Source organism: Pteropus medius, unplaced genomic scaffold (genome assembly GCF_902729225.1).
Source record: "Pteropus medius unplaced genomic scaffold, Ma_sr-lr_union100, whole genome shotgun sequence".
NCBI classification, from domain to species: Eukaryota; Metazoa; Chordata; class Mammalia; order Chiroptera; family Pteropodidae; genus Pteropus; species Pteropus medius.
Window position 1 is genome coordinate 47,312,200 of NW_024349800.1, and position 14,175 is coordinate 47,326,374.

Genomic DNA, 14,175 nt, shown 5'->3' on the forward strand with positions numbered 1-14,175 from the left:
TTCTTCAGATGCTCTTCCTGACTCACTCCAACAGCTATTCTCAGAGCACACTATTTTTCCTTTTTCCTACCTTTGACTCACCATATTTGTAATTTAATTTTACACTAAAACAGTGCATTGAGGGTTAGGACCACTGCTATTTTGTTTACCCCAATCTTTTAACAAAGCCTGATAAAAGGTAGGCACTCAGTCAATGGTGCGAATGGATGCTGGAGCTCTCTTTCGCTACATATACACCCTTCCATTCACCTCTTGTCTTTGTGATTGAACTTGAATATATCTTGGGTATTTCTCTTCCCTTGGAAAGATGGTTTAAAATCATGGCTACGTGTTAAAATCTCCCCCAGTGATTCCAAAAAATACTAATGCTTTGACCTCACCCTACTTATTGAAATCTAATTCGTGGGGTATAGGATCCAAATTATTTGTGTATTTTTTTAAAGCTCTCTTGGTGATTCTGATGTGTATCCACAGTTGATAACCACTGACATAGAAGAAAAGGCTGCTTTCATTCAGCCAAGTGATTAAAAAAAAAATGGATCAGCTCACCCCAGAAGGGCCAGCAGGTAAGGTATGTAAGGAACCTCACACAAGCCTCCCCGCAACCCAACTTCCTACGACAGTCACACCTTAATTTCCTTTGTGTTCTCTCCATTCCAACGGAGCAAGAAGAAGGAAACCAGACCAGAGTGGAAAGCATTTTCAAACTTTATTTACAACTGTCACAGTGACAAAAAGTAGTTTGGAAAAAAAAAATGCTAGTTTCTCCCTGAGCCTCAAAAAAGAACAGATAGTTACAGGAGGTTCATCTTACAACAGGCATTTTTACTGAAATACTAGGGTTTTTTTTTCCAATACGATCAGTTAGAAATACACACAAGATACTTAAAAAAAAAAAAAAAAAAAAAAGGAGGAGGCCAGACAGGAGCTCAGCCACTTGTCCAAGAGCAGCTGGGTCCCCCAACAGGGTCCTGACTTTAGCTGTCAGCCTCTGGCCTGCTCAGACTCCAAATGATCATACAAAGGGGTCTAGCGACCAGCAAAAATAATAAACCACTCCGAAAAACACACGTATACACAAAGTAGATCTGTTATGCAGTTTACAAGCACGTTCCCATCACACGGACAGATGACACAGGGGAGCAGATGAGAGGGGGACACAGAAACATGGGACTTTAAAAGGCAAGACCCCATCCACAAGGGAGGCACAGGATGAGAAATGCTGCTGTGAGGGAATGAGAGTCAGGGGGAAAGGCTCTCCGCAGCCAACACAGAAGGAAAGCGGGGAGCAAGAGAGTGAAATACCCAGCAGAGCAGGCTGCAGGCCTCTCCCACTTCCTCGAGGAGCTGGAAGAAGTTATTGCCATCGGTGTGTATAACACAAGCGGACGACACAGAGGAAGGGAGCAGTGGGGGAGGAGGAGCGTCAGCTTCGCAGAACCAAATCCTGCTGATGTGTCAACAGCACGCTCTGGTTCTCCTGCTCAACATTCCCCAGAATCACACTAACCTTGAGGTATTAAATACAACACTACATGCAAGTTCAAAACCGGGGTCAACCTGGACTGACTGGAAATCTGAAGGGACACGTGGGTGCCTCAGCTGGCCAAGTCCGGCCCCAGGGAGGCTCTCGAGCCCACCTCTTGGAGGCACAGTCCTCCAAGATAGAGAAAGAGATGGTTTGAAAAGTTTGTCCCACAATCTGCTGTTCCTGGCGGTTCTGAACTGTGACAAGAAGGTCAAAGTCCAAGGCTAACTTTTCTCCTGCAACTGTGCCCTTGCTGGGGACAGGTGAGAGGTGGGAGGGGAGGGGTGAGAATCACCGTTCCATGCTCCCTCACTACACTGTCCTCCCCCCTGCATTCAGTGACACATGGGGGGAAGCCAGGGATCTCATGACAGCCTTTAGTTTCGATCTCCAGGCTGTTGCATGAGAGCCCCCTCAGCTTCATCCAATAATTCCCAGGCTTTGCAGCTCTTGAGACCTGCACTAAAGCTCACCTCTCCAACAAGAAACAGAAAAAGCCTCTGCTCTCCACTCAGATTCTACCAGAAAAATAGGCCAAGAGCCCAAATGGGAGTGGGAACTGCGGCTGGTCAGGCTAGAGCCCACAGCAGGGCTGGGAAGGGTGGTGGAGAGAAGGAAGGGCCAGCCTGGGAGAGTCCACCCACTCTGCTCAGTCTAAGTCCCAGGGGAGCAGTGGCGGAGGGACTTCGTGTCCAAGCATCCACTTGGGTCCTCCAACAAGGGCAGGAAGTACTCTCACTACTCCTAAAAGGGCTGGGGGGCAAAAAGGGAAAATTGGAGCTCAATAGCCCTGCCTCTTAAAAAAAACAAACCAACCTCCAGATTACTGCTGGTACGTGAACCTGCCACAGCCAGGAGCAGAGGGTCCACAGAGAAGGAATGGGAGACCTTTTTCTTTCCCATCTCCTCCAGCTGGCTTTGCAGGCAGCCAGGTTCTCCTGCTCTCCTTTACCTGCCTCCCCTGTAATAGACAACAAACCTGAAATAAAAGCAAAGGCTAGCAGTGGGCAAAGCTGGAGAGAGAGATGAAGACTTGGTCGTCCGATGCCCCAGCAGCCAGGGTAAATGCTCACTGAATAGTACTTCCTGGCTGGACTTCTCTGTTTTCTTTAAAAAGTGTATTTTCTCTTTTGTCTCATGTTTGTTTTCGTATACCAAATGTTCTTTGTTCGCTGTGCACATCTCCCTGATCCCCCCGCCCCCCAGAATCCCACCACTGCCTCTAGCTGCTTGAGTTCCGATAATGATCTGAAGTCACAGCTTCCCTGCACCCCCACCCCTGCTCTAAGCAGCTTCCTTTCTCAGGCCTTGCAAAGTGTCGCAGAGGGCTCCACTGCCCGACACAGTTCAAAAAAAGAAAAGAAAAGAAAAGAAGACCAACTCAGTGATTTTCAGGTGCAAAACGGAAGCCATCGTCTGAAGTTTCAGAACGATTGTGGCTCACTCTCTTCTTCCATCACAATGGGAAAGAACACAGTTCAGGTACAGATGCTGTCGGGTGTGACCCCGCGGCAGCCGGCGGGAACTCTACTGCTCCTTGTTCTCGTTCACTGTCTCTTCACAGTTGTCCTGCTCATCCTCCTGGACTAAGAACTCCTCAGGCGGCCATCGGAGCTCCCCACTCTCCACCTCCCCCTCTGTGGGCTCCACCACTATGGAGGGCAGGCGGTCCTTCAGTTTGCAGCAGCGGTCAAAATCTGACGGGTCGGGGAAGATCTGAAATAAAAACAGCGAGCGCCCGGTCACATACAGATCTGAAAAGAGAAGGTCCACTCCTTCACCTCATGTGCATACGCAGGGCTGAGCACCTGCTGCACGTCCAGACGGTGCTACGCCTGGGAATGGCGGTGGGCGCGTGTAAGGCAGGAGGAGCTGGGGAGTGAATTCTGGAACCACGTGGGAAACCATCCCTCAGCTTGAAGCCCAAAGTTTTCAGGGCACTGCCACCAAGTCTAAAAGGTGGGGTAGCTCTTTTTGCACTTTTTGTTTCGTTTTATTTTCAGATAAACGAATTTAAAATTTTGCCATCCACAGTAAGTCACATCTCTATTTTCAGCAAGCATTTTTTTTTTTTTTTTTTTTTTTTTTTTGGTTGTTGTTGTTTTGTTTTAGGCAAGGCAACCCTTGGTTGACCTACAGATTGCAAGGACCTTGTCAGCTTACAATCCCTTATTTTTTAATTTATTTTTTATACCTACAGCATCTGGTCTTCCTAAGTGGTCAACTATCCAAGTATTAACCAGCTCCCACCCTGCTTAGCTTCCGAGATCAGATGGGATCGGGCTTGTTCAGGGTGGCATGGCGGTAGACTTCAGCAAGCGTTTTACTCCAGCAGTGCAAAGCATACAACAGGTCCCACAACATTAAATTCCTCCCAGGATCATTATTGGCCCCTAGTGTGAGCTGGCTACCAGGTGCTTTATCTATGTAATGTTGACCTAACATAGTCATGCTGATAAATAGGTGTTGCTGATATTATCTTAAAGAATCACAGCCTCGGAGAAAGAGGCTGCCCAAATCACGCAGCCTACAAACGGGTGGTGGAAGGAGATTCAGACCCAGGTCTGTCTGGTTTCTATGCCCCAATACCACCTGCCCCTCCAGTAGATGGGTTCTGATCTCAGTCCAGTTGTGAAGTCAAGGCCAAAGAAGCATTGAGGGTGTGGCCTCCAGTCACAGGCAAGCTGGGATCAAAAATCCAGGGCCCTCGACAGCTTGACACCTGAGTTTACTTCTCTTTCCATAGTCCCACCAATAAGGCTTTTTTCACGCCCACTGTTTGTCCTGTGCAGAGCTGGAAGAAACCCCACGCCGGGCTCTAAAATCAAGGGCCATGCCTGGCTCTGTGGATTCCCTTTCCCCACGCTGCCCTGTGACTACCGCTGACCCAATTCTCTGCCCAGCAGCTTAAGTACTTAATCCGATGGGCTGCTGGTCCCTTGCCATTCACAGCCCTCGGTGACACTCACACCCGGCAGCAGGAATGAGAAGACTCCATCTGGGACACTGGAGCTCACAGAATCACAGGGTGCCTCCAAGACCATCTCTTCCAACCTCTCCATTTGATAGATGAGGCAACTGAGGCCCAGAGGGGTCAGGAGACTTGCTTGAGGTCACATGGCTTGTTATGGCAAAGAAAGGAAAGCAAAACCTGAAGTGGGTGGAGACATCCCAGGGACTGCCCGTGCCTGGCTGAGATCCAGACAAGTCTATGGCAGCAGACAGGTGTCCTCTGTCTCCAGAAGTAGAAGGAATGCTCTCCTACAAACTCAGGCCTTCCATGGTGCTATTAGGGTGGCTCATCTTACTATCCCCCAACCCAAAGCAGTGCTGTCCCAGTCACGTCACTGACCACGTCACAGGTCACGTGGGGCTTCCAGGAATCACAGTCCTCCACAAAACCTCCCCAATCCCTGCAGACAAGTGATTATTAACCATTTATCCAATAAAGCCCCATTGCTGGGGATTAAGTCTTAAGCCAGCTGCACAACCAGGCATCATTAAAGACTTAACAAGCTTTATAAAAAGTACCATAATGGCAGCCAGGAGGAAAACAAGGCAGAGGAGGGGCTCGGTGAATGGAAGTGAAGGCATAGGAAAGGTTGACCCCCACTGGGTGGTCTTTCTCTTCCTGACACAACCAACTCTGCAGCTCTGCCCTTGGACTGTGCTGTGCACACAGACCCGCGTGTGCTGAGCAGGGAGAGGGTCAAGTGGCCTCCTTGGGCCCTGCCTCATGTTTCCTCACGTAGAGCTCCTCCTTTCGGGTGACGACACAAGGCGCCCTTCCAAACCCAGCTTTGGAGTGAGCGGGGAGAACTCCAATGAGCGGAAAGCATGCTACAGTTTATAAAACCCTTTCACACACCTCCCGTCCAGGAGCAACGGGACTCCGGGGCGCTGCGGGTCACATGCAAGAGCCAGGTTTCACTCCTAGATCTGCTCTCCTCAGCACGATACCTTTTGAAATAAATGGATGCCACTGGGTCAACACTCTCAACTCACAAAAAGAAAACTGACCAGGGAGAGTGGGCAAGACTCTGGGCTTTAACTGCCCATTTGGCAGCTGGAGGCCCCAGGATGATCCTCTGGGCAGCCAGGTCTAGAGGCTGAGCTTCCCATTCTGGACAGTTGTTCTAAATCTTCAGGACCTGAGACAGAGCTGTGAAATAGTAAGAGGAGATGGACACCTTGCCCAGGACAGACTTGGGCTCCTGACTCTACCCTCTGACCTCAAACCTAGGGCTGTGCCTACCCTGTGACTCCAGATTCTAACTATGATCATCCAAGTTGAGGAAGCATGAAAGGGACAGGAAGAAGCAAGGCCAACAGTAGGAAGAGGACAGTAAGGGTGGAGAGCATGAAACTTGGTTTTAAGCCAAGAATAGGTCTTTAAATAAAATTAGGAGAGAATACATTAAAATGTTGATGATGATGATGATGATGGAAGAATGCCAGGCACATTCGCTGAGCAGAATCTCAGTCTTCACAATAATTCTATGAAGTATGTGGTGCTGTGATCCCTATTATATAGAAGAGGAAATGAAGTACAGAGAAGGCAAGTAACTTACTCAAGGCCATGGAACTAGGAAGTGACTGACTGGAGACCCAAACTCAGAGATAAGACTTCAGGCAAGGCATTCATTTAATAACACGTTGTCCAGCCACAGACCCCAGATTCTTACTATGTCCTTGATATCACTTGCATAACCCCAACTAAGTCGTCTCAACCACCCGTGCCTCAGTTTCTCCTTTTGAGACCTTTTTATCTCAATAGATGGGTACAAGATCTTGGCAAATACAAAGATGACATATGCTAAATTCGAATTGGAATGTCCTTCTTGGAACAGTTTCAACAGGACTACGATAAGTATTCAATCTCCAAGCAAGAGGCAGCAATACTAACAGTAATTAAAATAACTCCAAACAATGCTTTTCATACCAGGAGCTGCAAATTAAGTCTTTTAAGTCCTTGGGAGAAGTCTGAGCATTGAACTTCTGGTACTGCTTAGTCGTCAGAGAACTTTGCTCCCTGAATTGTTCAAAGCAGGCGCCATTTAAAAAAAATTTTTTTTTACAAAGTCTGTTAATTACATTTTAAAAAATCACTATAATAATCTAACCCTTCCATCGAAGATTTTACTTTATTATCAGATAAAACCAGTTTATGCCTCTGAAAATTGTAGCTCTCTCCAAAGACAAACAAAAGGCACCCAGAAGCAAACAGCTTCTCATTTCCTTACATACAGACAGAAAGCCTTGCAAAGTATTGCTGAGTATTTTGCCAGCACAATCTTATCTACGACAGCTGCTTAAGAGGGTGACCCTAAGGAGGTCAAGATTTTTCCACTAAGTCATGCTTTTTAATCATCTAGGCAGCAGAAAAATGAGAGGTTGCAACTGTAATTTGACGGTGTGGGGAAGCCAGTGGAAAAAAGGACTCAAGTCAGACTTGCCAAGCACATGACAGGTAGGGTTGAGGCAGCAGGCCAGCCCGGCATGCTGTTTGCCTGCATGAACTGGCAGGGAATAAGGAACTGCCCTTGTTCCAGAAAGAAATTGCTTCTGGTTAAATTTCTTACCCCAAAGCGCCTCTGCTCTCTGGACAGAAAAAAAAAGCCAAATTGCCCCCTCCCCGCCCCGTCTCACCAAAATCCTTGTCTCTTCATTCTGTAGCAAAGGCTTAGGGCCAGAAAGGAAGATAGGGAGGCTCTGATAGGCATTTTGCAGCCTCACTCCCAGGACAGGGAAGATCTAGAAGCATCTATCCCCAGCTATGATTCTCTCCGCCCTGTCCAATCCTCCTTCTGCCAGCAATGGATTCCACATCCAGCTGTCACATTAGGCTGTCACAGCTGATGACTTGGATGAAACTAATAGACACCCAAGTTCCCTCTTTTGTAAATGGAGTGAAGTTTTGAAGATCATACACATCAAGAATATCCCGGGTCCCACATGTCCCACTGTGTAGAAATAGCAGGCATTCAAACTTGATAATGGTGAATTTTATAGGGGGCATGTCTTCAGAGGCCTCCTTTGCCAGGTGGCTTCTAATGCCAACAGGCCCTGATGTTTTCAGAAACTCAAATGTATTTACTTGAACAGTCAAGAAAAAATTAAGACCTTCTAAGAGGAAGAAACAGTCTGTGAGATGTAGTTTGGATGCCAATATACTAGAATTTCTGGCTTTATAGATCAGAGTTGTCCAACAGAACTTTCTGTGATAATGGAAGTGTTGTCTGCCTGTGCTGCCTGACAGTAGCCACTAGCTACATGTGGCTATCAAGCACTTGAAATGAGGCAAAAATTTTTAATTTTCTTTCATTTTTAAATTTATGGTATATGTAAATATAATATAAATTTAAATTAAATAGCTACATGTGGCCAGTGGCTACTGCATTGGACAGCACAAACGTAAATGTTTAAATATGAGGACAATGAAAGCAGAACTGTCCAGGAAAACTCAGGATGTCTGGCTGATGGACCAACACAGGCAGCCTCAGAGCAGAAGTCTGGGGTTGAGGGTGAGCCCCTGGAGATGAGGAATTAGTCAGTAGGCTTTTTGTTTAAGTATAAAAAGTTGCCAGTCAGTCAGCTCCCGTTTCAGCCATGGAGGGGAACTGAAAGGCAATACCAGAGCTCCAAAGGCCCGAAATTTGGGGGCCAAGCTATCAACTGTCTGCTTCTAAGCCAGGTGACCTAAACCTGGCTGTCTCTAGGGTGGAGAGAGGAGAGAGATGTCTGGCACCTAGGATGGAAAATGTGAGCGATTCTGGTTGCAGCAGCCCTCCCCTGTGTGCCTGCGTCCCTTAGCCATCATGCCTGACAAACAACCTGAGCTGGACACAGAGAGGGTGGAGGGCTCAGCAAAGAGCTGAGAGATGCTAATAGGGAAAGCGGACACCAGCAGGTAGGGGAGATGAAAGGTGGTTAACTCGACACAAAGGGCTAATTACCAGCTCTGCAAGCTGAGACCTCAGGAGCTTGGCCATCCTGCTCCTCTCTGGTGGAACAGAGGGAAAAAAGAGGAGTGCTGGGGTAGGGTAGGCAGGGGAGGCAGGGCAGAGGACCTGAGATGAATAACCAGATAGCTCCCCGAGGCCCTGAGAGCCATCCGCTTCAGCGTACAAAACTACAGTTACATTTCCTCTCTCTGGTTCCAGAGGGGGAGAGAAAAATCAACCTTTGACCTGCTATGGAAAATCACTCCTATTAGTAGACCAGGAGTCTGAAAGATCTGGCTTTGACCTGGCCCCCATGTCATACTGTCTCTGTGACCATGGTCAAGTCATTTTAACTGCTCTGAGCCTCAGTTGCCTCCTGAGTAAAATGAGGAAGAAATTTCCACTTTACAGTATTGTTGGAAGGAGTCTGCGATGCTATATGTTGAGCACCAGTACAGTACCGGACCAGCTCAGAGATGTGGATTCCCATCTCCCTCCCCTCTTCATCTATAAATTGGGATTAATGCTATTTCCTACCTTATAGGGCTTTGGAGAGAATCACATAGAGGTATGTATGAACATATTCTATAAACTTTAAATTCCTAATGATGGTTCTTATTAGGTAAAGCTGGGGTCTCTAAGGAACATTTAGAGCAAGGGACCAGAAAATCGATATTTATGGCCTGGGACAGGAGCAACTTAGCAGCACTCTTGGGTTTGTGCTCATAAATTCTAGGCCAGGTTCTTTGGAGAAATGATTTGACTTCATCACTTTCCTCCCAGTGCTTCCGTTTTCCCAGGGCCTGGGTTAGGCCAGCGGGAAGGATAGCCACTGCCTTGTCCAGATTCTGGTCTTTTCAGTAGAAGCCCCTACAGCTAGAGGTGTTCTCATTATGCACCTCCCCCTCCTCCTGCTCCATGGCTTCAGACCCCTCCTGCCCCATGGCTTCTCAAAGCCTGGGTTTCTTATTTTTGCTGAAGAACAATGGATTAGCCTTGTGTGTTTATTCCTTCCCAGGAGGGGCTGGTTCGTAACAATGGGCAGATCTCTAACAGCATCTGGGCTTTCCAAGGGCTGAATGAATGAGCAGCAACTAATTCAAATGAAAAGTACACCCACTTTTGGCCGCTAACAATAGATGAAGGCAAGAAATATTCTCTTTGAAATACTTGCTTCCTGCTATCTTATCATCATCATCATCATCATCATCATCATTTGCACTTTATTGTTATTGACTTTTCAGAGTGAAATGTGGCTGGTAAGAACAGAAAGAATTGTGCAAAGGGGCAGAGTGGCTACTTACTGGATTTGGGGAGGGAAAAACATTCTCTGGTCTCCATTCTGATGTGAGTCACAGGTTCGCCATCCTTGAGATTCTCACCTCACTCAAATCTCCCCTGGACTGGGGCTACGGAATATCCACCTCACCCTCTCCTACCCTTCTCTGGTGTCTCTAATCCATAGGAGACCTGAGCAGATATTTGGGGCTTTATAACTGTTGGATCTCCTTCCTTTGGATTAAAGATGCTTAAGCATCCAGCCTTGAAACTTAAAAGAAAAGGAAATCCTTTGGATAAACACCACCCTCATAAACATCTCTCAAACACACACCCATCCTGCAAGTCAAGAGTTCCAAATTCCGATTAATTAGCACTAATTACTGCTGATAACTCTGGGCCCAGAAAGCTGATGGGGCTTTTGAAACTTTAAAGAATGTTTTCTCAAAGTTCTCCAGGGTGATGAGAAAAGGCTGCAGTTATCAGGCCGGAGATGATTTCAAATACCTCCTGCAACTATACCATCATTGCCCTTTGGAAAGAAGATGTGCCTTCCAGTCACCTCTGGGGAAGACAGATCCCTCTCTCCAGCCTTCTCCATTGGAGCTACACAAATGTCCCACAGCCACACTTCCTCTCAGAAAGACTAGACTGACATGGCTGCCATTTCCAACCATACTCTCATTCTTCATTTTGGAAACAAAAGTCTTGAACATTTGGCTTGGTCCCACAGCCATCCTATCCGTGTCTGGAGTTCCCTTCTTAATCCCTAAAACAAGGCTTCCAAACCCATCCCTGTGTGGAAATAGCTTTCAAGTCTCTAGGACTTCCTTACAGGCCTGCCCCATGGCCTTTGCTCAGCCTTTGGTCACCACCACCTCTACAGCACATGACCAGGCCAGTCAGCCTGCTTTTGGCCTTATATGCTCTCCTGATTCTCACGATGCTGCTCAGGTTCACCTGACCTGTCTAACCTCATCTTCCCTGTGCCTCCCTGGACTCTGTCATCCTAGGCTTTTCTTGAGATTCAGGCAGCTTCCCGGCTTCACCTATCCATCTTAGGGTAAGGATTCCCCACGCTATAGCTGTACTTCCACCTTCCCACCATCTGGGAAATGTCCCACTTGGAGGACATCCATCACCTCCAACTCATCTTGTCCCAAAGTGAGGTCATCAACTAAATTTTCTTTAAGTTAAAATCTTTCTTTCTTCCCCAACAAGAAGCCTTGCTTGATAGTAGGTCCTGTAAAAGAGGCTTGAAGATTCTAGTTGATCATAACAGGAACATCGATGCAAAAAAATGAAGCAAACAAGACTACATGCCTAGCGGTCCCTCATCTCATGGAGGTCTTCTATACCAACGGTAAGGGCATTACTGTCCTCTGACAAAACATGCTCTGGTCAGTCTAAAGCAGTGGTTCCCAAAGCTCAATTCCCAAGGTCCTTTCAAGAGAGAGGATATCCATGGAGTTAAACATTTTCTTAATAACACTAAGGTGTTATTTGCCTTTTTCTCTGTGTTAACACTTGCACTAATGGTATAAAAAACAGTGGCGGGTGAAATTGCCGGCACCTTAGCAAAAATTAATGAATGCAGCAGCAGCAAACTATACTTGTAATCATAATATTCCTCACCACCTCACACTTATGGTTTAAAAAAATTACATCTGTGATGAAGTAAAAATTAATTTTTATTAAATATGGACTCTTAAGTGCACATTGTTTTAATATTCTATGCAATAAAATGGAAAGTCAGCATAAAACACTTCTTCTGCATATCGATGCGCAATGGTTTTCTTGAGGAAAATGAAGCACTTATGTGAATGAGTTGCAAGCTGAACTAGCCATCTTTTCCACGGAACACCATTTTTACTTGAAAGAATGATCCACAAACTATGGTAATTTAGACCTGAGTAATTGGCAGACATGCTCCCAAAAATGAGTAAAATGAACCTGTCACTTCAAAAAAAAAAAAAATGACTGATGGTGTTTGTTACCAATGATAAAAATTGAGCTTTAAAACAAAAATCAGAATTTTGGAAAACTTATATCAGCTACCGTAAACTAGGCAGTTTCCTAATACTTGAAAATTTTCTGATGAGACCAATGGAGATAGTAACAAATGTGATTTTTTTTGTATTATATAATGAAATATATCAACATTTAGAAGATCTGCATAACTCAGTGAACCTATATTTTCCAAATGATCAATGTACCATATTACAAAACCAAGCATGGGTAAAAGATTCAAAGTGCAAGAGAGACTAATGGATTCTAATGTAAGAGTATAGGTAGTTCATTGATAAGCTTTCAGCTTCCGCATTGCCACTAACTTTTAAGGAATTACTATTTGTCGAGGTTTAGTGAAATATCAAAGAAAAACATATGAAAAAGCTATTGAAATATTTCTTCCTTTTCTAACTATATGTCTGCATAGACCAGATTTTCTTCATTAATTTCAACCAACACATACCACAACAGATTGAATGCAGAAGCAGATGAGAATCTAGCTGTCTACTATTAAGGCAGATACCAAATAGATTTGCAAAAATGTGAAACAATGCTTTTCTTCTCACTGAACTTTTCTTGTTTTGAAAAACAGTATTGTTGTTATTATAAACTGTTCTTTATATTAAATTGTAATGGTTTTATTGTTATTTTTAAAGGAATTGATAAATTAAAAATTTTAAAGATATAATTTGCAAAAGATACAATCAAAAGATATAATCCACATAAACAAATATCTCTGGGGGTCCTAAACCATTTTTAAGAATGTAAAAGGGACTAAGACCAGAAAGTTTGAGAACCGCTGGCCTAGAGAAAAAAAACACTCTCTGGATAATGACCACCTAAGTCAAGGTCAATATATTTTAAAACTGGAAAAGCTTTGAGGGGAACATAGAAGCTTGCCTTCAATATTTGCGAGGTAACATAAGGAAGAGAGCAGATTTTTTAACTCCAGGAGTCGATCTAGGATCAGGATGGAGGATTTCACTTCATTATACAATTTTCTAATGAAAACATTACAATTAACTCTCCCTTACAAAGAGGAAAATCAAGGCCCAAAGAGGTGACGTGATTATGACACAGACTGTGGCAAAGCCAATATTAGAAGCCAGTTACCTAAATTCGTAGTCCATAATCCTGCTATGCTGAGAGGGTCTGAGCTCCCTGTCACTGCCAGTGTCCAAAGAACATCTAGGTGACCCAATGCCATGCTACTGTAGAGTGCATTCCCACATCTGATAGGAGATGGCCCAATCTCAAAGGTGCCGCCCCACCCTAGACGCTGTAGTGCTACACTTTGATTCTGAGAAAAGTGGAATATGTCCACGGTCTCTATAAACTTTTTGTTTGTGTACTCCCTAAAAGAACAACCGTGTCTCCTTTCACATGTTTTTAAACGGACATCTTCTGATATATTATTAATGTTAACATTTTAAAATAAGAGTTTTAGTCTACGGCCATGCCACCCTGAACGAGCCGATCCCATCTGATCTCGGAAGCTAAGCAGGGTCGGGCCTGGTTAGTACTTGGATGGGAGACCAAGCAGGAAGACCAGGTGCTGTAGGCGTAAAAAATAAAAAATAAGGGATTGTGAGCTGACAAGAGCCTTGCAATCTGTGAGGTCAACCAAGGGTTGCCTCACCGAAAAAATTTTAAAAAATAAAAATTAAATTAAAAAAAAGTAAGAGTTTTATACCACTCTTTTAAATGCACTCAGTGGCTTATCAATATTATAACAATTTGATAGTAACCATCATCTATTTTTTAAAAAACTCATAAACAAGCTCCTAAGTCAAATCTTATTCATTTCTCTACTCGAAATTGTATTTCCAGTCTACTTCTCTATAGGATTTTTCTTAACGTAATATATTTTTATGTTCGAAAGTTTTTAGTCATTAGCTTTTCACACTCCTCTGCAATGAAAAGATGTATTTATGCATATAAATTGACATTTAATAGTTTTATATCATGTGATCCTAAGGCTTGTTAATAATAATAAAAAATTCTGGATTGGCTTATTGCAGCTATTAGTATATAACTGATTAATAAACATACAATGAATAATTATTAAACACAAAGGTATATTTTTTGAGACTGGTTTCTTAGGGTGATCTATGGGTAGGATTTATGGAGCTTCCTAGACAGTAAACATTTTGAATGACCCATTTGTTTGATGTCCCTAAGGTTTCTATATCCTGGGGAAAAGTACCTTAAAAGATTCAAGAGGGTGAGTGGCAGATCTTTCTTTTGTAAGTAGGAGGAGGGTAATCATGACAGGAAAGGTAGGAAAAGAAAACTGGTGAAGCCTGTCTTCAGGAAATGCAATTTTAGAAAAGCAACAGAAGGAAGTTGAAGATGTGGAAATTGATTTTCCGAAAATGTCACATCCCTTGGAAAGTTTCTGTGAACCCCAGAGGC

The 14,175-nt window shown here is 44.5% G+C and overlaps 1 protein-coding gene, 1 non-coding gene and 1 pseudogene across 3 annotated transcripts in view; 1 reads left to right on the forward strand and 2 right to left on the reverse strand.

Annotated features, from left to right (window-relative positions):
• Positions 1-690: 690 nt before the first annotated feature.
• Positions 691-14,175, reverse strand: part of LBH (LBH regulator of Wnt signaling pathway) — a 29,870-nt gene continuing 16,385 nt past the window's right edge. For both annotated transcript variants that reach the window (XM_039887486.1, XM_039887484.1), the window contains exon 3: positions 691-3,244. In XM_039887486.1, coding sequence (XP_039743420.1) covers positions 3,056-3,244 — 189 coding nt within the window. In that variant the 3' untranslated portion in view covers positions 691-3,055. The remainder of the gene's footprint in view (positions 3,245-14,175) is intronic.
• Positions 3,720-3,838, reverse strand: LOC120622517 (uncharacterized; annotated as a pseudogene).
• Positions 13,207-13,324, forward strand: LOC120622660 (5S ribosomal RNA). The gene has a single exon (XR_005658503.1). It is a non-coding gene; the product is annotated as a 5S ribosomal RNA (ribosomal RNA).